Source organism: Oncorhynchus nerka, linkage group LG12, assembly GCF_034236695.1.
Source record: "Oncorhynchus nerka isolate Pitt River linkage group LG12, Oner_Uvic_2.0, whole genome shotgun sequence".
Classification (NCBI taxonomy): domain Eukaryota; kingdom Metazoa; phylum Chordata; class Actinopteri; order Salmoniformes; family Salmonidae; genus Oncorhynchus; species Oncorhynchus nerka.
The window spans coordinates 6,516,399-6,541,257 of record NC_088407.1 but is presented as its reverse complement, the minus strand read 5'-3'; the positions used below and the strand labels follow the sequence as shown (position 1 = coordinate 6,541,257).

At 43.8% G+C, this 24,859-nt stretch overlaps 1 protein-coding gene across 1 annotated transcript in view; it reads right to left on the bottom strand.

The window, feature by feature from the left end:
- Positions 1-893: 893 nt before the first annotated feature.
- Positions 894-24,859, bottom strand: part of LOC115139034 (tripartite motif-containing protein 2-like) — a 33,830-nt gene continuing 9,864 nt past the window's right edge. Inside the window, exons 5-14 of the mRNA XM_065025194.1 lie at positions 22,497-22,599; positions 21,490-21,628; positions 21,004-21,183; positions 19,891-20,080; positions 19,398-19,501; positions 19,116-19,283; positions 9,850-10,018; positions 9,130-9,200; positions 8,827-8,967; positions 894-2,011 (exon numbers count right to left, since the gene is read on the bottom strand). Coding sequence (XP_064881266.1) covers positions 1,859-2,011; positions 8,827-8,967; positions 9,130-9,200; positions 9,850-10,018; positions 19,116-19,283; positions 19,398-19,501; positions 19,891-20,080; positions 21,004-21,183; positions 21,490-21,628; positions 22,497-22,599 — 1,418 coding nt within the window. The 3' untranslated portion in view covers positions 894-1,858. The remainder of the gene's footprint in view (positions 2,012-8,826; positions 8,968-9,129; positions 9,201-9,849; positions 10,019-19,115; positions 19,284-19,397; positions 19,502-19,890; positions 20,081-21,003; positions 21,184-21,489; positions 21,629-22,496; positions 22,600-24,859) is intronic.

Genomic DNA, 24,859 nt, shown 5'->3' with positions numbered 1-24,859 from the left:
ATTGATCACTGTTAATAATAAGGATGAGTCCCAAATATATATATATATACTCTTCCATGTTGTCTTTCAACTGTGTCCGTCTCCCAAATAGCACTTTGTTCCCTACGTAGTGCACTACGTAGGGAAGCAATTTGGAAAGCACCCAATATTTTATTTTCTTCTGAAAAATGGTATTGGTTGAATAAATACCTCATCCAAGTGTAAAGTCGCAAGTTGCCTTTTAGCTCAATCAATCAAATCAACCAATCATCAATAATGAATGAATTGATTGATTTGTTAATATATCTGTGGAGTGTTAACCATAGCCACGTTCTTGAACATTACTGAGCATTCCTTATTTACTTTGCAGACAACGATCCTCAAACGAACCATAAACCTTATTATTCTATAGAACATTTATCAGTATCGTTCTCTAGAACCCATATGAACAATTTGTATCGTTCTCTAGAACCCATATGAACAATTTGTATCGTTCTCTAGAACCCATATGAACAATTTGTATCGTTCTCTAGAACCCATATGAACAATTTGTATCGTTCTCTAGAACCCATATGAACAATTTGTATCGTTCTCTAGAACCCATATGAACAATTTGTATCGTTCTCTAGAACCCATATGAACAATTTGTATCGTTCTCTAGAACCCATATGAACAATTTGTATCGTTCTCTAGAACCCATATGAACCATTTGTATCGTTCTCTAGAACCCATATGAACCATTTGTATCGTTCTCTAGAACCCATATGAACCATTTGTATCGTTCTCTAGAACCCATATGAACAATTTGTATCGTTCTCTAGAACCCATATGAACAATTTGTATCGTTCTCTAGAACCCATATGAACAATTTGTATCGTTCTCTAGAACCCATATGAACAATTTGTATCGTTCTCTAGAACCCATATGAACAATTTGTATCGTTCTCTAGAACCCATATGAACAATTTGTATCGTTCTCTAGAACCCATATGAACAATTTGTATCGTTCTCTAGAACCCATATGAACAATTTGTATCGTTCTCTAGAACCCATACGTACAATTTATATATTGTTCTGTAGACTCCATAGGTTTAAGAACAGATTAACAGGTTGAGATTAGTTTGATATTGAGTCAGATTATTAACAGGTTGAGATTAGTTTGATATTGAGTCAGATTAACAGGTTGAGATTAGTTTGATATTGAGTCAGATTAACAGGTTGAGATTAGTTTGATATTGAGTCAGATTAACAGGTTGAGATTAGTTTGATATTGAGTCAGATTAACAGGTTGAGATTAGTTTGATATTGAGTCAGATTAACAGGTTGAGATTAGTTTGATATTGAGTCAGATTATTAACAGGTTGAGATTAGTTTGATATTGAGTCAGATTAACAGATTGAGATTAGTTTGATATTGAGTCAGATTAACAGGTTGAGGTTAGTTTGATATTGAGTCAGATTAACAGGTATCCACGGTGGGATGGGGAGCTGTGACATCATTTTGGCAAGCCGAGAGCTAGGTCTCAGGACCAATGCTCTCACTGTGCAGCTCTGGCCAATAATAAGGCAGATGAGTGACGTGTCGTCAGTGCAAAGAGAGGAGCAGATTTGATTGGTCGTCATTTAAGTTCACACCAGGAAGTGGTAGACCTTGAAACGGTGATTCTGTCGATCCATCTCTCCATCTCTCTTCTCCCTCCATCCATTCTCCCATACCTCCCTCCCTCTATTACTGTAGGTATCTGTAGACCTTGAAACAGTGGTTCTGTCCATCCATCTCTCCATCTCTCTTCTCACTCCCTCTATTACTGTAGGTATTTGTAGACCTTGAAACAGTGGTTCTGTCCATCCATCTCTCCATCTCGCTTCTCACTCCCTCTATTACTGTAGGTATCTGTAGACCTTGAAGCAGTGATTCCCAGAGTCGGCCACCACCACGTGTCCATCAGAGGTGAGAGCCAGACCCTGAGGTCCGTAGAGAGGGTCAGCTGATGTGTTGATATAGGACAGGAAGGAGCCACTACCGTCAAACACCTGGAGAGGAGAGGGGGAGGGTACTTATGTAAATTAACACCTGGAGAGGAGAGGGGGAGGATACTTATGTAAATTAACACCTGGAGAGGAGAGGGGGAGGATACTTATGTAAATTAACACCTGGAGAGGAGAGGGGGAGGATACTTATGTAAATTTAACACCTGGAGAGGAGAGGGGGAGGATACTTATGTAAATTTAACACCTGGAGAGGAGAGGGGGAGGATACATATGTAAATTTAACACCTGGAGAGGAGAGGGGGAGGATACTTATGTAAATTAACACCTGGAGACGAGAGGGGGAGGCTACTTATGTAAATTAACACCTGGAGAGGAGAGGGGGAGGGTACTTATGTAAATTAACACCTGGAGACGAGAGGGGGAGGCTACTTATGTAAATTAACACCTGAAGAGGAGAGGGGAGGCTACTTATGTAAATTAACACTTGGAGAGGAGAGGGGGAGGCTACTTATGTAAATTAACACTTGGAGAGGAGAGGGGAGGCTACTTATGTAAATTAACACTTGGAGAGGAGAGGGGAGGTTACTTATGTAAATTAACACTTGGAGACAAGAGGGGGAGGATACTTATGTAAATGTAACACCTGGAGAGGAGAGGGGGAGGGTACTTATGTAAATTAACACCTGGAGAGGAGAGGGGAGGGTACTTATGTAAATTAACACCTGGAGAGGAGAGGGGGAGGATACTTATGTAAATTAACACCTGGAGAGGAGAGGGGGAGGATACTTATGTAAATTAACACCTGGAGAGGAGAGGGGAGGATACTTATGTAAATTAACACCTGGAGAGGAGAGGGGGAGGATACTTATGTAAATTAACACCTGGAGAGGAGAGGGGGAGGGTACTTATGTAAATTAACACCTGGAGAGGAGAGGGGGAGGGTACTTATGTAAATTAACACTTGGAGAGGAGAGGGGGAGGATACTTATGTAAATTAACACCTGGAGACGAGAGGGGGAGGCTACTTATGTAAATTAACACCTGAAGAGGAGAGGGGGAGGATACTTATGTAAATTAACACCTGGAGAGGAGAGGGGAGGGTACTTATGTAAATTAACACCTGGAGAGGAGAGGGAGGGTACTTATGTAAATTAACACCTGGAGAGGAGAGGGGAGGGTACTTATGTAAATTAACACCTGAAGAGGAGAGGGGAGGGTACTTATGTAAATTAACACCTGGAGAGGAGAGGGGAGGGTACTTATGTAAATTAACACCTGGAGAGGAGGGGAGGGTACTTATGTAAATTAACACCTGGAGAGGAGAGGGAGGGTACTTATGTAAATTAACACCTGGAGAGGAGAGGGGAGGATACTTATGTAAATTAACACCTGGAGAGGAGAGGGGAGGGTACTTATGTAAATTAACACCTGGAGAGGAGAGGGGAGGGTACTTATGTAAATTAACACCTGGAGAGGAGAGGCGGAGGATACTTATGTAAATTAACACCTGAAGAGGAGAGGGGGAGGGTACTTATGTAAATTAACACCTGAAGAGGAGAGGGGGAGGATACTTATGTAAATTAACACCTGGAGAGGAGAGGGGGAGGGTACTTATGTAAATTAACACCTGGAGAGGAGAGGGGAGGGTACTTATGTAAATTAACACCTGGAGAGGAGAGGGGAGGGTACTTATGTAAATTAACACCTGGAGAGGAGAGGGGAGGGTACTTATGTAAATTAACACCTGGAGAGGAGAGGGGAGGGTACTTATGTAAATTAACACCTGAAGAGGAGAGGCGGAGGATAGAATGATGAAAATACTTTTTGAATGTTGATATCTGTGTAAGAATTATGAAGATAAAGTTTTCTCAAAGTATTTTTTTAAAGTATTCTGAATGAATTATCTTTTTTCTAAAGTAACTGAAAACAATACTGTACCTGTATTTGAATACTTTTGTACTTGTCTTCAGAAAGTATTCACATGTTTCACTTTTTTTAAATGGGTGACATGTTTGTCACTGGCATAATACACAATACCCCATAATGTCAAAGTGGATGTTTTTCACTTTTTTTTTCTTTTTTTTTACAAATTCATTAACAATGAAAAGCTGAAATGAGTCAATAAGTTTTCAACCCCTTTTTGTTATGGCATAAATAAGTTCCAGAGTAACATAATATGTTATATGGACTCACTCTGTGTGCAATAATCATATTTAACATGATTTTTGAATGACTACGTCATCTCTGTACCCCAACACATACAGATAATTGTAAGGTCCCTCAGTCGAGCAGTGCATTTCAAACACAGATTATTAAACCACAGAAAAACATGGAGGTTTTCCAAAGCCTCGCAAAGAAGGGAAACAATGGGTAGATAGGTAGAAATATAAAAAGCAGAAATTGAATACCCCTTTGAGCAGGGTGAAGTTATTCATTACACTTTGGATGATGTATCAATAGACCCAATCACTACAAAGATACAGGCGTCCTTCCTAACTCAGTTGCCGGAGAGGTAGGAAACCGCTCAGGGATTTCACCATGAGGCCAATAGTGACTTTAAAACAGTTACAGAGTTTATTGGCTGTGATAGGTAGAAAACCGAGGATGGATCAACAACATTGTAGTTACTCCACAATACAAACCTAATTGACAGAGTGAAAAGAAGGAAGTACAGAATAACAAATATTCCAAAACATTCATCCTGTTTGCAACAGGGCTGTAAATACGGTGATAAAGAAAAATAACTTTTTGTCCTGAATACAAAGTGTCATGATTGGGGCAAATCCAACACAACACATTACTGAGTAAAACTCTCCATATGTACAAGCATGGCGGTGGCTGCATCATGTTATGGGTATGCTTGTAATCGTTTAGGACTGGGGAGTTTTGGGGGATTTATTTTTATTTTTTTACAAAATGGAGATAAGCAGAGGCAAAATCCTAGAGGAAAACCTGGTTCAGTCTGCTTTCCACTAGGGAGACGAAATCACCTTCCAGCAAAACCATAACCTAAAACACAAGACCAAATCTACACTGAAGTTGCTTACCAAGTAGACAGTGAATGTTCCAAGCTACAGCTTCGACTTAAATCTCAGTGACAATCTATGACTTCAAATCTAGCAATGATCAACAACCACTTTGACAGAGTTTGAAGAACTTTAAAAAATAATCCAGGTGTGGAAAGCTCTTAGAGACTTACCCAGAAAGACTCACAGCTCTTAGAGACTTACCCAGAAAGACTCACAGCTCTTAGAGACTTACCCAGAAAGACTCACAGCTCTTAGAGACTTACCCAGAAAGACTCACAGCTCTTAGAGACTTACCCAGAAAGACTCACAGCTCTTAGAGACTTACCCAGAAAGACTCACAGCTCTTAGAGACTTACCCAGAAAGACTCACAGCTCTTAGAGACTTACCCAGAAAGACTCACAGCTCTTAGAGACTTACCCAGAAAGACTCACAGCTCTTAGAGACTTACCCAGAAAGACTCACAGCTCTTAGAGACTTACCCAGAAAGACTCACAGCTCTTAGAGACTTACCCAGAAACACTCACAGCTCTTAGAGACTTACCCAGAAAGACTCACAGCTCTTAGAGACTTACCCAGAAAGACTCACAGCTCTTAGAGACTTACCCAGAAACACTCACAGCTCTTAGAGACTTACCCAGAAAGACTCACAGCTCTTAGAGACTTACCCAGAAAGACTCACAGCTCTTAGAGACTTACCCAGAAAGACTCACAGCTCTTAGAGACTTACCCAGAAACACTCACAGCTCTTAGAGACTTACCCGGAAAGACTCACAGCTCTTAGAAACTTACCCAGAAACACTCACAGCTCTTAGAGACTTACCCAGAAAGACTCACAGCTCTTAGAGACTTACCCAGAAACACTCACAGCTCTTAGAGACTTACCCAGAAACACTCACAGCTCTTAGAGACTTACCCAGAAACACTCACAGCTCTTAGACTTACCCAGAAAGACTCACAGCTCTTAGAGACTTACCCAGAAACACGCACAGCTCTTAGAGACTTACCCAGAAAGACTCACAGCTCTTAGAGACTTACCCAGAAAGACTCACAGCTCTTAGAGACTTACCCGGAAAGACTCACAGCTCTTAGAAACTTACCCAGAAACACTCACAGCTCTTATAGGCTTACCCAGAAAGACTCACAGCTCTTAGAGACTTACCCAGAAACACTCACAGCTCTTAGAGACTTACCCAGAAAGACTCACAGATCTTAGAGACTTACCCAGAAACACTCACAGCTCTTAGAGACTTACCCAGAAACACTCACAGCTCTTAGAGACTTACCCAGAAACACTCACAGCTCTTAGAGACTTACCCAGAAACACTCACAGCTCTTCGACTTACCCAGAAAGACTCACAGCTCTTAGAGACTTACCCAGAAACACTCACAGCTCTTAGAGACTTACCCAGAAACACTCACAGCTCTTAGAGACTTACCCAGAAGCACTCACAGCTCTTAGAGACTTACCCAGAAACACTCACAGCTCTTAGAGACTTACCCAGAAACACTCACAGCTCTTAGACTTACCCAGAAAGACTCACAGCTGTAACCGCTGTATTGACTCAGGGGTGTGAATAATTATGTGAATAAATTATTTCTGTACTTAATTTTCAGTAAATTTGCAAACATTTCTAAAACTATGTTTTCACTTTGTCATTATGGGGTATTGTGATGTCATTATGGGGTATTGTGTATAAGATGGGTGAGGAAAAACATATATTTATGGATTAATTTAAAGAATATGAACACTTTCTGAATGCACTGAGTGACGCAGCGGTCTAAGGCACTGCATCTCAGTGCAAGAGAAGTCACTACAGTGGTTCAAATCCAGGCTGTATCACATCCAGCCGTGATTGGGAGTCCAATAGGGCAGAGCACAATTGTCCGGTTCAAATCCAGGTTGTCATTGTAAATTAGAATTGGTTCATAACTAACTTGCCTGGTTAAATAAATTACCTATATTATATCTGTGGCTGTTGTGGATGTGGCATTCTCTCAGCCAGCTTCACCTGGAATGCTTTTCCAACAGTCTTGAAGAAGTTCCCACATATTCTGAGCACTTGTTGGCTGTTTTTCCTTCACTCTGCGGTCCAACTCATCCCAAACCATCTCAATTGGGTTGAGTGTTGAGGTTCGGTGATTGTGGAGGCCAGGTCATCTGTTGCAGCACTCCATCACTCTCCTTTTTGGGCAAATAGCCCTTACACAGTCTGGAGGTGTGTTGGGTCCTGTTGAAAAACAAATGATAGTCCCACTAAGCGCAAACCAGATGGGATGGCGAATCGCTCCAGAATGCTGTGGTAGCCATGCTGGTTAAGTGTGCGTTGAATAGAAAAAAATCACTGACAGTGTCACCAGCAAAGCACCGCCACACAATCACACCTCCTCCTCCATGCTTCACGGTAGGAACACCACACATGTGGAGATCATCCGGTCACCTACTCTGCGTCTCACAAAAACACAGCGGGTTTGGAATAAAAAATCTCAAATTTGGACTCATCAGACCAAAGGACAGAATTCCACCGGTCTAATGTCCATTACTCATGTTTCTTGGCCCAAGCAAGTCTCTTCTTCTTATTGGTGTTCTTTAGTAGTGGTTTCTTTGCAGCAAAGGCACACCTGTTAATTTAAATGCTTTCCAGGTGTTTACCTCATGAAGCTGGTTGAGAGAATGCAAAGAGTGTGCAAAGCTGTCATCAAGGCAAAGGGTGGCTACTTTGAAGAATCTAAAATCTAAACAATATACTGATTTGTTTAACACTTTTTTGGTTACTACATGATTCCGTATGTGTTTTTTCATAGTTTTGATGTCTTCGCTATTATTCTACAATGTAGAAAAGAGTAAAAAGAAAAACCCTTGAATGAGTGGGTGTGTCCAAACCTTTGACTGGTACTGTATATCTATAGATATATATCTATATATAAAACTATACCTGTATGACTGGTACTGTATATCTATATATATATATATCTATATATAAAACTATACCTGTATGACTGGTACTGTATATCTGTCACGCCCTGGTCAAAGTATTTTGTGTTTTTCTTCATGTATTGGGTCAGGCCAGGGTGTGGCATGGAGTTTTTGTATTGTGGTGTGTTTTGTCTTGGGGTTTTGGTGTGTATGTATTTGGGATTGTAGCTAGTGGGGTTATCTAGCAAAGTCTATGGCTGTCTGGAGTGGTTCTCAATCAGAGGCAGGTGCTTATCGTTGTCTCTAATTGGAAAGCATATTTAGGCAGCCATATTATTTGAGTTTGTCGTGGGTGATTGTTCCTGTCTTAGTGTTTGCACCAGATAGGGCTGTTTCGGTTTTCGTTACGTTTATTGTTTTTGTAGTGTTTGTGTTATCTCGTGTTTACGTTTGTTTGAATAAACATGGATCGCAATCTACACGCTGTGTTTTGGTCCGACTCTCCTTCACCACACCTAGAAAACCGTTACAATATATATATAACTATACCTGTATGACTGGTACTGTATATCTATATATATCTCTATATATACAACTATACCTGTATGACTGGTACTGTATATCTATATATAAAACTATACCTGTATGACTGGTACTGTATATATATATATATATATCTATATATAAAACTATACCTGTATGACTGGTACTGTATATCTACATATATATCTCTATATATAAAACTATACCTGTATGACTGGTACTGTATATCTATATATATATATCTATATATAAAACTATACCTGCATGACTGGTACTGTATATCTATATATATATCTCTATATATAAAACTATACCTGTATGACTGGTACTGTATATCTATATATATATATATCTATATATAAAACTGTACCTGTATGCGGCTGTTGCCCCAGTCAGCTACAATGATGTTCCCATTCACATCGACGGCCACGCCTGTAGGAGCATTAAATTGACCGTTGCCCTCTCCGTTAGATCCAAACTTCAACAGCAGCTCTCCCTCTGGGGTGAACACCTGGGCGGGAGGGCGTGAGGGAGGGAAATGGGGACTTTTTTTAATTGAACCAGGACTTTTTCCCATTCATTCTGTTGGTTTAATTAACGAATGTCATGTTTAGTTGATCCACCAGACCTAGTAAATATTGGGTGGAAGTGTCCTGATAAGTTAGTTGCTTACCTTGACTGAGTGGTTGTGAAAGTCTGTCACTATGATCTCATTGTTGTTGTTGACGGCTGCAAAATGAGGACCTGGTCGGAAGAGAGGAGAGTGGAGGCAATGAGGTGGAGAGAGGAGGAAAGGAGTAAGCGGAGAGAGGAGGAAAGGAGTAAGTGGAGAGAGGAGGAAACGAGGTGGAGAGAGAAGGAAACGAGGTGGAGAGAGGAGGAGAGGTGGAGAGAGGACAAATGGAGAGAGGAGGAGAGGAGGTGGACAGGAGAGGAAAGGAGTAAGTGGAGAGAGGACAAATGAAGAGGAGGTGGAGAGAGGATGAGAGGAGGTGGAGAGAGGAGGAAAGGAGTAAGTGGAGAGAGGAGAGGACACATGAAGAGGAGGTGGAGAGAGGAGGTGGAGAGAGAAGTGGAGAGAGGAGGCAATGAGGTGGAGAGAGGAGGCAATGAGGTGGAGAGAGAAGGAAACGAGGTGGAGAGAGAAGGAAACGAGGTGGAGAGAGGAGGAAAGGAGTATGTGGAGAGAGGACAAATGAAGAGGAGGTGGAGAGAGGAGGAGAGGAGGTGGAGAGAGAAGGAAACGAGGTGGAGAGAGAAGGAGAGGAGGTGGAGAGAGGAGGAGAGGTGAAGAGGAAGTGGAGAGAGGAGGAGAGATGGATCATGATCATCACCATCATTATCATTCCCATCATCATCACCATCATGACCCTCAGCATCATCATCAACACACCTGCAAACTGTTTGTCTCCGTTGCCGCGGCTACCGAATTTAGAAACGAGCTTGCCGGTTGGCTGGAAGATGAAGACGGTGCATGCCTTGTTGTCAACGACGATCACATGACCGTTCTGATCCACTGACACGCCCTTCGGTCCCATTAGCCTACCAGAGCCCAGCTTGGCCTGACAGACAGACAGATGACACAACCAATCAGAGGACAGGTAAGCCTGACATACAGCTAACACAACCAATCACAGCTTGGCCTGAAAATAGAATAAAGTTACCTGTATGTCACTTTTATGTCACTTATATGTCACCTATAGATTGTTGTGCTCAGACATTTGGAGGGGTAGATGCCCAAAGTACCCCCCCCCCCAAAAAAAAGTGCCATTTTGTTATGTTCCTTATTCTAAAATGGATTATATTAAAAAATGTACTCAGCAATCTAAACACAATATCCTATAATGACAAAGGGAAGATTTTCCGAAGATTTTTGTGAATTTATTAAAAATTAAAAATTTAAAAATACCTTATTTGCATAAGTATTCAGACCCTTTGCTATGAAACGTGTAAATATGTGCAGGTGCATCCTGTTTCCATTGATCAACTTAATTGGAGTTCACCTGTGGTAAATTTGATTGATTGGATATGATTTAGAAAGGCACACAGGTGTCAAAAACCAAGCCATGAGGTCGAAGGAATTGTCCATAGAGCTCCGAGACAGGATTGTGTCGAGGTACAGATCTGGGGAAAGGTACCACAACATTTATGAAGCATTGAAGGTCTCTAAGAACACAGTGGCCTCCATCATTCTTAAATGGAAGAAGTTTGGAACTACCAAGACTCTTCCAAGAGCTGGCCTCTGGCAAAACTGAGCAATCGGGGGAGAAGGGCCTTTGTCAGGGAGGTGACCAAGAACCCGATGGTCACTCTGACAGAGCTCTAGTGTTCCTCTATGGAGATGGGAGAACCTTCCAGAAGGACAACCAATATTGAACATCTGGAGGAAACCTGGCACCATCCCTAAGGTGAAGCATGGTGGTGGCAGCATCATGTGTGGGGGTGTTTTTCAGCGGCAGGGACTGGGAGACTAGTCAGGATCAAGGGAAAAATGAACAGAGCAAAGTACAGAGAGATCCTTAATGAAAACCTTCTACAGAGCTCTCAGGACCTCAGACTGGGGTGAAGGTTCACCTTCCATCAGGACAACAACCCTAAGCACACAGCCAAGACAATGCAGGAGTGGCTTCCGGAAAATTCTTTGAATGTCCTTAAGTGGCCCAACCAGAGCCCGGACTTGAACCCAATCGAACATTTGGAGAGACCTGAAAATAGCTGTGCAGAGACTCTTCCCATCCAACCTGACAGAGCTTGAGAGGATCTGCAGAGAAGAATGGGAGAAACTCCCCAAATATAAGTGTGCCAAGCTTGTAGCATCATACCCAAGAAGACTCAAGACTGTAATCGCTGCCAAAGGTGTTTCAACAAATTAGTGAGTAAATGATCTGAGTACTTATGTAAATGTAATATTTCAGTTGTTTATTTTTTATATATGTGCAAAAATATATATTTTTTTACTGTTTTTGCTTTGTCATTATAGGATATTGTGTGTAGCTTGATGAGGGGAAAAAATAATTTAATCCATTTTGGGATAAGGCTGTAAAGTAACAAAATGTGGGAAAAGTCAAGGTGTCTGATCACCGTTATTCTCCACAGGACAGACTACAGGCAGAATACCGTTATTCTCCACAGGGCAGACTACAGGCAGAATACCGTTATTCTCCACAGGGCAGACTACAGGCAGAATACCGTTATTCTCCACAGGGCAGACTACAGGCAGAATACCGTTATTCTCCACAGGGCAGACTACAGGCAGAATACCGTTATTCTCCACAGGGCAGACTACAGGCAGAATACCGTCATTCTCCACAGGGCAGACTACAGGCAGAATACCGTTATTCTCCACAGGGCAGACTACAGGCAGAATACCGTTATTCTCCACAGGGCACACTACAGGCAGAATACCATTATTCTCCACAGGGCAGACTACAGGCAGAATACCGTTATTCTCCACAGGGCACACTACAGGCAGAATACCATTATTCTCCACAGGGCACACTATAGGCAGAATACCATTATTCTCCACACGGCAGACTACAGGCAGAATACCATTATTCTCCACAGGTCAGTAACAGCTAGTAAAGTTATGCAGCTTCTGGTCAGCTAGCTAGTAATGTTATGTAGCTTCTGGTCAGCTAGCTAGTAATGTTATGTAGCTTCTGGTCAGCTACCTAGCTAGTAATGTTATGCAGCTTCATGTCAGCTAGCTAGTAATGTTATGTAGCTTCTGGTCAGCTACCTAGCTAGTAATGTTATGTAGCTTCTGGTCAGCTACCTAGCTAGTAAAGTTATGCAGCTTCCTGTCAGCTATCTAGGAACGTTATGCAGCTTCTGGTCAGCTACCTAGCTAGTAATGTTATGCAGCTTCCGGTCAGCTACCTAGCTAGAAATGTTATGCAGCTTCTGGTCAGCTACCAGCTAGTATTGTTATGTAGCTTCTGGTCAGCTACCTAGCTAGTAACGTTATGCAGCTTCCGGTCAGCTACCTAGTAAAGTTATGTAGCTGCCGGTCAGCTAACTAGTAACGTTAATCAGCTTCTGGTCAGCTAGCTAGTAATGTTATGCAGCTTACGGTCAGCCTTCTAGCAAACCAATAATGTGGAGCTGGCTAGCTAGCAATATTATGCAGCTTCCAGTCAGCTGGCTAACTAGCCAAAGATATACAGCTGGCTAGCTAGTAATGATATGCAGCTTCCGGTCAGCTAGCTAGCTAATCAGTAATATGCAGTTGGCTAGCTAGCTAGTTAATAATATAGGAAACAACTTAATACAGTTGAACTAAAAATGTATGCCCGTGGAGGAGGAAGGGGAGGAGCATCCTCCTCAGAGAATTTCATAAAAATCATGAAACATTTTAAAAAAGTTGTCCTTTTTAGGTAACTTCAACAGTGAAGTGGCGACTCCAGGATGCTGGCCAAAGAAAAAGCCATATCTCAGACTGGCCAACAAAAAGAAAAGATTAAGATAGGCAAAAGAACACAGACACTGGACAGAGGTACTTTGCCTAAAAGGCCAGCATCCCGGAGTCGCCTCTTCACTGTTGACATTGAGACCGGTGTTTTTGCAGGCACTATTTATTAATCAAGCTGCCAGCTGAGGACTTGTGAGGCGTCTGTTTCTAAAACTAGTTTGTGCTGTTCTGTGAAGGGAGTAGTACACAGCGTTGTACGAGATCTTCAGTTTCTTGGCAATTTCTCGCAATTGCTAGCCTTCATTTCTCAGAACAAGAATAGACTGATGAGTTTCAGAAGAAAGTTATTTGTTTCTGGCCATTTGGAGCCTGTAATCAAACCCACAAATGCTGATGCTCCAAGTACTCAACTAGTCTAAAGAAGGCCAGTTTTACTGCTTCTTTAATCAGAACAACAGTTTTCAGCTGTGCTAACAATTTCAAAAGGGTTTTCTAATGATCAATTAGCCTTTTAAAATGATAAACTTGGATTAGCTAACACAACGTACCATTGGAACACAGGAGTGAAGGTTGCTGATAATGGGCCTCTGTACGCCTGTCTAAATATTCAATTTAAAAAATCAGCCGTTTCCAGCTACAATAGTCATTTACAACATTAACAATGTCTACACTGGATTTCTGATCATTTTGATGTTATTTTAACGGACAAAAAAAAAAGTGCTTTTCTTTCAAAAACAAGGACATTTATAAGTGACCCCAAACTTTTGAACGGTAGTTGTTGTATTTTCTTTTCAAATTCACTTACTTAGCTAGCAAATGCAGCTAGCTAATTTAGCCTGCTCAAACACCCGGCTCAAACAAAGAGAGATGCTATGTTAGCTAGCTGGCTATAACAGAGGGATGCTATGTTAGCTAGCTGGCTATGACAGAGGGATGCTATGTTAGCTAGCTGGCTATCCAACAGAGAGGGATGCTATGTTAGCTAGCTGGCTATAACAGAGGGATGCTATGTTAGCTAGCTGGCTATAACAGAGGGATGCTATGTTAGCTAGCTGGCTATAACAGAGGGATGTTATGTAAGGGTTTTATTAATGTATTGCCACCGGGGCCTGCACGTGTAACTGCTAAACTGTTTGCTGACTGTACACTGTACTGCATGATCATAGCGGGTTTTCTAACGCGTTGGTTCCAGTAGCTATTTTCACTATGACGTTAGCTAATAATGGTGACAATGATGTAGGCTGTGTGTAGCGGTTACGGTATGAAGGTTTGGCTTGGAAAAAAATTTTTTTTTCTTTTTCGCCTGGTCACAGAGAGCTGATGTGTTGTGCAGTGAAGTCCACAAGCGAAAGAAAAATGTGAGTGGAGGATGATGGGAGAAGGAATTATAAAACAATAAAAGGGATCATGCAGTTTGTATGTGGCTGCTGTGACAGTGAACTGTGTTTGCGTGTGATCAGGGGTGTATTCATTCCGCCAATTCTATAAAAAAATATTTCAAAAAGATTAAATGGAAGCAAAGGATAAACATTCCTGAATTTGACCAATGGAAACTCTCGCTTGAAACTCTTTGTCTATTGATTACAGGTGGATGCAGGCAATAATGACTACAGGTGGATGCAGGCAATAATGACTACAGGTGGATGCAGGCAATAATGACTACAGGTGGATGCAGGCAATAATGACTACAGGTGGATGCAGGCAATAATGACTACAGGTGGATGCAGGCAATGATGATTACAGGTGGATGCAGGCAATAATGATTACAGGTGGATGCAGGCAATAATGACTACAGGTGGATGCAGGCAATAATGACTACAGGTGGATGCAGGCAATGATGACTACAGGTGGATGCAGGCAATAATGACTACAGGTGGATGCAGGCAATAATGATTACAGGTGGATGCAGGCAATATTGATTGTGTCACTTTCTGTCACCTTGATTACTCAAAATCCTCTCTACCTGTGCACCTACGTTGTAAACTTTAATTCCTAAGGTTGTAGCAACTTCGTGATAGGGAACATTTGTAGTAACCTAAACCTATCAATGTTACATTGAACTGGGTGAATATGAATGACAGTAACCTAAACCTGTCACTGTTACATTGAACTGGGTGAATGACAGTAACCTAAACCTGTCACTGTTACATTGAACTGGGTGAATATGAATGACAGTAACCTAAACCTGTCACTGTTACATTGAACTGGGTGAATGACAGTAACCTAAACCTGTCACTGTTACATTGAACTGGGTGAATATGAATGACAGTAACCTAAACCTGTCACTGTTACATTGAACTGGGTGAATATGAATGACAGTAACCTAAACCTGTCACTGTTACATTGAACTGGGTGAATATGAATGACAGTAACCTAAACCTGTCACTGTTACATTGAACTGGGTGAATATGAATGACAGTAACCTAAACCTGTCACTGTTACATTGAACTGGGTGAATATGAATGACAGTAACCTAAACCCATGACTGTTACATTGAACTGGGTGAATATGAATGACAGTAACCTAAACCCATCACTGTTACATTGAACTGGGTGAATGACAGTAACCTAAACCTGTCACTGTTACATTGAACTGGGTGAATGACAGTAACCTAAACCCATCACTGTTACATTGAACTGGGTGAATATGAATGACAGTAACCTAAACCTGTCACTGTTACATTGAACTGGGTGAATATGAATGACAGTAACCTAAACCTGTCACTGTTACATTGAACTGGGTGAATATGAATGACAGTAACCTAAACCCATGACTGTTACATTGAACTGGGTGAATATGAATGACAGTAACCTAAACCTGTCACTGTTACATTGAACTGGGTGAATATGAATGACAGTAACCTAAACCCATGACTGTTACATTGAACTGGGTGAATATGAATGACAGTAACCTAAACCCATCACTGTTACATTGAACTGGGTGAATGACAGTAACCTAAACCTGTCACTGTTACATTGAACTGGGTGAATGACAGTAACCTAAACCTGTCACTGTTACATTGAACTGGGTGAATATGAATGACAGTAACCTAAACCCATGACTGTTACATTGAACTGGGTGAATATGAATGACAGTAACCTAAACCTGTCACTGTTACATTGAACTGGGTGAATATGAATGACAGTAACCTAAACCCATGACTGTTACATTGAACTGGGTGAATATGAATGACAGTAACCTAAACCCATGACTGTTACATTGAACTGGGTGAATATGAATGACAGTAACCTAAACCCATGACTGTTACATTGAACTGGGTGAATATGAATGACAGTAACCTAAACCTGTCACTGTTACATTGAACTGGGTGAATATGAATGACAGTAACCTAAACCCATGACTGTTACATTGAACTGGGTGAATATGAATGACAGTAACCTAAACCTATTGATGTTACATTGAACTGGGTGAATATGAATGACAGTAACCTAAACCTGTCACTGTTACATTGAACTGGGTGAATATGAATGACAGTAACCTAAACCTGTCACTGTTACATTGAACTGGGTGAATATGAATGACAGTAACCTAAACCTGTCACTGTCACATTGAACTGGGTGAATATGAATGACAGTAACCTAAACCTGTCACTGTTACATTGAACTGGGTGAGTGACAGTAACCTAAACCTGTCACTGTTACATTGAACTGGGTGAATGACAGTAACCTAAACCTGTCACTGTTACATTGAACTGGGTGAATATGAATGACAGTAACCTAAACCTGTCACTGTTACATTGAACTGGGTGAATATGAATGACAGTAACCTAAACCCATCACTGTTACATTGAACTGGGTGAATATGAATGACAGTAACCTAAACCTGTCACTGTTACATTGAACTGGGTGAATGACAGTAACCTAAACAAATCACTGTTACATTGAACTGGGTGGATATGAATGACAGTAACCTAAACCTATTGATGTTACATTGAACTGGGTGAATATGAATGACAGTAACCTAAACCTGTCACTGTTACATTGACCTGGGTGAATATGAATGACAGTAACCTAAACCTGTCACTGTTACATTGAACTGGGTGAATGACAGTAACCTAAACCTGTCACTGTTACATTGAACTGGGTGAATGACAGTAACCTAAACCTGTCACTGTTACATTGAACTGGGTGAATGACAGTAACCTAAACCTGTCACTGTTACATTGAACTGGGTGAATGTGAATGACAGTAACCTAAACCTGTCACTGTTACATTGAACTGGGTGAATGTGAATGACAGTAACCTAAACCTGTCACTGAACTGGGTGAATGACAGTAACCTAAACCTGTCACTGTTACATTGAACTGGGTGGATATGAATGACAGTAACCTAAACCCATCACTGTTACATTGAACTGGGTGGATATGAATGACAGTAACCTAAACCTGTCACTGTTACATTGAACTGGGTGGATATGAATGACAGTAACCTAAACCTGTCACTGTTACATTGAACTGGGTGGATATGAATGACAGTAACCTAAACCTGTCACTGTTACATTGAACTGGGTGGATATGAATGACAGTAACCTAAACCTGTCACTGTTACATTGAACTGGGTGAATATGAATCATCCAGTATACTGTAATAGAAATAAGGTCATGCTGATGAAAATAATGATGGTCCTCCCTCATCTTGAACGGCACCGACCTGTGTTGGAACACAGGAGAACATGTATCAAAGCCCCTGTGACAATAACATTAGTCTCTGTGTAGGGATGAATCATTCACGGCAGAAGACTGAAAATGAAACATCATTCTCACTCGGCATTAACTTTCTTTTTCTGACTTTCTTGACTGAGCGCTGTGTCGTCGATGGCGCCATATGAATTCCATGGGTAAAAGCTGTGTAACGTTGCATTAAATGTTTGAAAAAATGTGATTCATCCAAAGACCTGTCAATATCCACACGGTAACGTTAGCTAGCTAACTTCTGTGTTTTGATACAAGAAGCCCCTCTCTTGTTCTAATGTAGGAGGTTACATATGGACGTACCAGATGAATAAACGATCGTTTGCCCATTATAATAAGATCGCCATGTGACGTTATGGGGCCGAAGAACATGAGAAAGTAGACTTAAAGTGACATTAAAAAATGTTATAATAAAATAAAAAAAACACCAATCTGAAAGTTCGCTTTTCTGTAGGGAAGGTGCTCAGGTACCCTTAGACCTCTATCTGTGCATGTGCCTGCCTATATGTCGCCTGTATGTCTCCTGTATGTCTCCTATATGTCTCCTATATGTCTCCTATATGTCTCCTGTTTGTCTCCTGTTTGTCTCCTGTATGTCTCCTGTATGTCTCCTATATGTCTCCTGTCTGTCTCCTGTATGTCTCCTGTATGTCTCCTGTATGTCTCCTGTATGTCTCCTGTCTGTCTCCTGTATGTCTCCTGTATGTCTCCTGTATGTCTCCTGTAAATCACCTGTATGTCTCCTGTATGTCTCCTGTGTGTATATGTCTCCTGTATGTCTCCTATATGTCTCCTATATGTCTCCTGTGTGTATATGTCTCCTGTATGTCTCCTATATGTCTCCTATATGTCTCCTGTTTATCTCCTGTTTGTCTCCTGTTTGTCTCCTGTATGTCTCCTGTATGTCTCCTGTATGTCTCCTATATGTCTCCTGTCTGTCTCCTGTCTGTCTCCTGTATGTCTCCTGTCTGTCTCCTGTCTGTCTCCTGTATGTCTCCTGTATGTCTCCTGTCTGTCTCCTGTATGTCTCCTGTTTGTCTCCTGTTTGTCTCCTGTTTGTCTCCTGTATGTCTCCTGTATGTCTCCTGTATGTCTCCTGTACGTCTCCTGTATGTCTCCTGTAAATCACCTGTATGTCTCCTGTATGTCTCCTGTATGTCTCCTGTATGTCTCCTGTCTGTCTCCTGTATGTCTCCTGTATGTGTCCTATATGTCTCCTGTATGTCTCCTGTATGTCTCCTATATGTCACCTGTATGTCACCTGTCTGTCTCCTGTATGTATATGTCTCCTATATGTGTCCTATATGTCTCCTATATGTCTCCTGTATGTCTCCTGTATGTGTCCTATATGTCTCCTGTATGTCACCTGTATGTATATGTCTCCTATATGTGTCCTATATGTCTCCTATATGTCTCCTATATGTCTCCTGTATGTCTCCTGTATGTCTCCTGTATGTGTCCTATATGTCTCCTATATGTCACCTGTATGTCTCCTGTAAATCACCTGTATGTCACCTGTATGTCACCTGTATGTTCACCTTGTATTTGCCCTCGCTGGAGAAGATGCTGACCCACTTGTTGTCGTAGTCGGCGATGATGATGTCACCGTTGGGGTGAACAGCCACACCCGTTGGCCGTTGGAGTTGACCTGGCGACCGACCCCTCACCCCAAAACGACTGTTAAATTCCCCCTCATTAGAGAAGATCTGTCCGGGGGGGGACAGACACACACACACACACACACACACAAATGATCAAAATTCTGCCACGGTGTGTGTGTGTGTGTGCGTGTGCGTGTGTGTGTCTATGTGTGTGTTTACCTGGACACATTGGTTATTGCTGTCTGCTATTAGAATCCTGCCATTGGAGGACGCCGACACACCCTGCAGGTTAGTAAACTCTCCTTTATTTCTCCCCTTAGTACCTGGAGTGCACAGAGTGAAAACATTATTCATGGAGAAACTAGAGCTAGAGAGAGAAATAAAGAGAGAAGCAGACAGAGAGAGAAGCAGACAGACAGAGACAGAGAGAGAAGCAGACAGAGAGAGAAGCAGACAGAGAAAGAAGCAGACCGAGAAAGAAGCAGACCGAGTGAGAAGCAGACCGAGAAAGAAGCAGACAGAGAAAGAAGCAGACAGAGAGAGAGAGAGAGACAGACAGACAGACAGACAGACAGACAGACAGACAGACAGACAGACAGACAGACAGACAGACAGACAGAGAAGCAGACAGAGAAAGAAGCAGACAGAGCCAGACAGACAGACAGACAGACAGAGAAAAATAAATAAAAATGCACAGATCTCCTTCTCTCACCGATCCTGAAGATGAGATCATCTTCGATGGGATTCTCTTTGCGTCTGGGTGTTCCCAGGGCACTGCCTGTCCTCCTGGACCCCTTCTTCTTACTCCCAGGGGACTTTCCTCTCCGCTTAGCCCCCTCAGAGGAGCCTGTAGACGGGGTGGCGGTGGCCGCCAGAGAGGTGGCTGTGGTGGTGGGAGGAGACTCCTGGAAAATACATTGAACATGGAGTTTAGAGGGACGGTAGACAATCCTCCATCATCCTAATTTAACACCATCTTCTCTGCTTTGTTTTCTCTCTTGTTTCCCCTCCCTCCTTCCCTCTATTTTTCTCAACCCCTCTCCCTGCATTCTCTGCAGTAAAATCTTGCAGTGTATTCTGGGTAGCAGTGAGGCTGTCTTGGCATTGTCGAGCCATGAGTCTTCTCTCTCTCTCTCTCTCTCTCTCTCTCTCTCTCTCTCTCTCTCATATATATATTTTTTATATATATTATATATAGAGAGAGAGAGAGAGTGTTGTAACGATGTGCAAATTGTAATGGGAAAATAAATAAACATAAATATTGTTTGTATTTACAATGGTGTTTGTTCTTCACTGGTTGCCCTTTTCTTGTTGCAACAGGTCACACATCTTGCTGCTGTGATGGCACACTGTGGAATTTCACCCAGTAGATATGGGAGTTTATCAAAATTGGATTTGTTTTCGAATTCTTTGTGGGTCTGTGTAATCTGAGGGGAATATTTCTCTCTAATATGGTCATACATTGGGCAGGAGGTTAGGAAGTGCAGCTCAGTTTCCAACTCATTTTGTGGGCAGTGAGCACATAGCCTGTCTTCTCTTGAGAGCCATGTCTGCCTACGGCGGCCTTTCTCAATAGCAAGGCTCTTCTCAGTGAGTCTGAACATTGATCCAAATTTAAGGAAAGCTTTGACTGTCACAGTGGTCAGGTATCCTGTCACTGTGTACTCTCTGTTTAGGGCCAAATAGTATTTCTAGTTTGCTCAGTTTTTTTGTTGAGTCTCTCCAATGTGTCAAGTAATTATCTTTTTGTTTTCTCATGATTTTGTTGGGTCTAATTGTGTTGCTGTCCTGGGGCTCTGTGGGGTCTCTCTCTATCTCTCATTACCTCAGGGTCAGGGGACCTGGTAACTCTGAGTCTGAAGGGACTTCCTTTGATGTGTTGGTCATAGAGCCGGAGAGCCAATGAAAACTCTCCTTCCTTGTTTACAGTGTAAACAAAATCATATGTTCCGTTCTTATAGTCGAGTATCTCCCCGTCCGCCACGCTGCCATCTGGAGTACACACCTGGAAGGAGATATAACAACACTATTTATCCATGTATGGTAATTAGTTTAGCGTAACGTAACATAGCTTAGCATAGCGTAGCATTCATTCATTTATTTTAGCTTAGTTTAACGTAACGTAGCATAGGTTAGCATAGCGTAGCATACATTCATTTATTTTATCTTACTTTAGAGTAACGTAGCATAGCTTAGCATAGCGTAGCATACATTCATTTATTTTATCTTAGTTTAGCGTAACGTAGCATAGCGTAGCATACATTAGTTTAGTTTGTTTTAGTTTAGCTGAACGTGCGTGTCGGCCCCCCACCTCAGCAGACAGGATGGCATTGCCGCTCCTGCATGGTCCGCCGGCCTTGTCTCTGGTCATTATGGTTACGCAGGCTGGGAGACCCACGGTGCACTGCTCCAGTCCCACACCCGACGCCTCACTCTGGCTCGCCACCGCGCTTGGGACGAAAATCATGATGTCATTATTTTTATTTAATTTATATGAATTGTTTCATTTCATTTTTAATACAAAAAATACATTTTGTTCATTCATAATTTATTTATTTGTTTATTCATATTTTATCTCTGATTCCAGCAGCAAGTTCATGTCCCACCATTCCATCGCTCCTCCCGGGACGTGAATCAGCCACCTTTCGGATACTGGTCCACCTGACCACACTGACCTGGTAGTGATGATGGACCTCATCTGATATAGACTGACCTGGTAGTGATGACGGTTCCCATCTGATATAGACTGACCTGGTAGTGATGACGGTTCCCATCTGATATAGACTGACCTGGTAGTGATGATGGTTCCCAGCTGATATAGACTGACCTGGTAGTGATGATGGTTCCCAGCTGATGTAGACTGACCTGGTTGTGATGATGGTTCCCAGCTGATGTAGACTGACCTGGTAGTGATGATGGTTCCCAGCTGATGTAGACTGACCTGGTTGTGATGATGGTTCCCAGCTGATGTAGACTGACCTGGTAGTGATGATAGACCCCAGCTGATATAGACTGACCTGGTAGTGATGATAGACCCCAGCTGATATAGACTGACCTTGTAGTGATGATAGACCCCAGCTGATATAGACTGACCTGGTAGTGATGATAGACCCCAGCTGATATAGACTGACCTGGTAGTGATGATAGACCCCAGCTGATATAGACTGACCTGGTAGTGATGACGGTTCCCAGCTGATATAGACTGACCTGGTAGTGATAGACCCCATCTGATATAGACTGACCTGGTAGTGATGATAGACCCCATCTGATATAGACTGACCTGGTAGTGATGATAGACCCCAGCTGATATAGACTGACCTGGTAGTGATGATAGTCCCCAGTTTGTGGATAGACTTTCTCAGCCCCTCTGTCTCCATCAGTAAATCCAGCTGATCGTTCTCCTCAGCCTGGAACGGTAGCCCTACCGGAAATACACATGTTAAAAACGGTAGCCCTACCGGAAATACACATGTTAAAAACGGTAGCCCTACCGGAAATACACATGTTAAAAACGGTAGCCCTACCGGAAATACACATGTTAAAAACGGTAGCCCTACCGGAAATACACATGTTAAAAACGGTAGCCCTACCGGAAATACACATGTTAAAAACGGTAGCCCTACCGGAAATACACATGTTAAAAACGGTAGCCCTACCGGAAATACACATGTTAAAAACGGTAGCCCTACCGGAAATACACATGTTAAAAACGGTAGCTCTACCGGAAATACACATGTTAAAAACGGTAGCCCTACCAGACTGTACAAAAATATAAACCTAACATGTAAAGTATTGTTTGTTTCAAGAGAAGGAAAAAAAATCCTAGAAATGTTCCATCTGCACAAAAATATTATTTCTCTCAAATGTTGTGGAGAAATTACACAGGTGCACCTTGTGCTGGGGGAAATAAACGGCCACTTTAAAATGTGCAGTTTTATCACACAATACAATGCCACAGATGTCTCAAGTTTAGAGGGAGTTGTCATGCTGACTCCAGAAATTTCCACCAGAGCTCTTTCCAGAGAATTTAATGTTCCTTTTTCTACCATAAGCCGCCTGCCTCTAATATCGTTTTTAGAGAATTTGGCAGTACGTCCAACCGGCCTCACAACAGAAGACCATGTGTAACCCCGCCAGCTCAGGACCTTCACATCCGGCTTCTTTATCTGCAGGACTGTCTGAGGGGAGGGGGGTGGGGGGGTGCAGAGGAGTATTTCTGTCTGTAATAAAGCCCATTTCTGGGGATAAACTCAATCTGGTTGGCTGGGCCTGGCTCCCCAGTGGCTGGGCCTGGCTCCCCAGTGGCTGGGCATGGCTCCCCAGTGGCTGGGCCTGGCTCCCCAGTGGCTGGGCATGGCTCCCAAGTGGCTGGGCCTGGCTCCCCAGTGGCTGGGCCTGGCTCCCCAGTGGCTGGACCTGGCTCCCCAGTGGCTGGGCCTGGCTCCCCAGTGGCTGGGCCTGGCTCCCCAGTGGCTGGGCATGGCTCCCCAGTGGCTGGGCCTGGCTCCCCAGTGGCTGGGCCTGTGGCTGGGCCTGGCTCCCCAGTGGCTGGGCCTGGCTCCCCAGTGGCTGGGCATGGCTCCCCAGTGGCTGGGCATGGCTCCCCAGTGGCTGGGCCTGGCTCCCCAGTGGCTGGGCATGGCTCCCAAGTGGCTGGGCCTGGCTCCCCAGTGGCTGGGCCTGGCTCCCCAGTGGCTGGACCTGGCTCCCCAGTGGCTGGGCCTGGCTCCCCAGTGGCTGGGCCTGGCTCCCCAGTGGCTGGGCATGGCTCCCCAGTGGCTGGGCCTGGCTCCCCAGTGGCTGGGCCTGTGGCTGGGCCTGGCTCCCCAGTGGCTGGGCCTGGCTCCCCAGTGGCTGGGCCTGTGGCTGGGCCTGGCTTCCCAGTGGCTGGGCCTGTGGCTGGGCCTGGCTCCCCAGTGGCTGGGCCTGGCTTCCCAGTGGCTGGGCCTGGCACCCCAGTGGCTGGGCCTGGCACCCCAGTGGCTGGGCCTGGCTCCCAAGTGGCTGGGCCTGGCTCCCCAGTGGCTGGGCATGGCTCCCAAGTGGCTGGGCCTGGCTCCCCAGTGGCTGGGCCTGGCTCCCCAGTGGCTGGGCCTGGCTTCCAAGTGGCTGGGTCTGGCTTCCCAGTGGCTGGGCCTGGCTCCCCAGTGGCTGGGCCTGGCTCCCCAGTGGCTGGGCCTGGCACCCCAGTGGCTGGGCCTGGCTCCGAAGTGGCTGGGCCTGGCTCCCCAGTGGCTGGGCCTGGCTCCCAAGTGGCTGGGCCTGGCTCCCCAGTGGCTGGGCCTGGCTCCCCAGTGGCTGGGCATTGCTCCCCAGTGGCTGGGCCTGGCTCCCAAGTGGCTGGGCCTGGTTCCCCAGTGGCTGGGCCTGGCTCCCCAGTGGCTGGGTCTGGCTCCCAAGTGGCTGGGCCTGGCTCCCCAGTGTCTGGGCATGGCTCCGCAGTGGCTGGGCATGGCTCCCAAGTGGCTGGGCCTGGTTCCCCAGTGGCTGGGCCTGGCTCCCCAGTGGCTGGGTCTGGCTCCCCAGTGGCTGGGCCTGGCTCCCCAGTGGCTGGGCATGGCTCCGCAGTGGCTGGGCATGGCTCCCAAGTGGCTGGGCCTGGTACCCAAGTGGCTGGGCCTGGCTCCCCAGTGGCTGGGCCTGGCTCCCCAGTGGCTGGGCATGGCTCCCCAGTGGCTGGG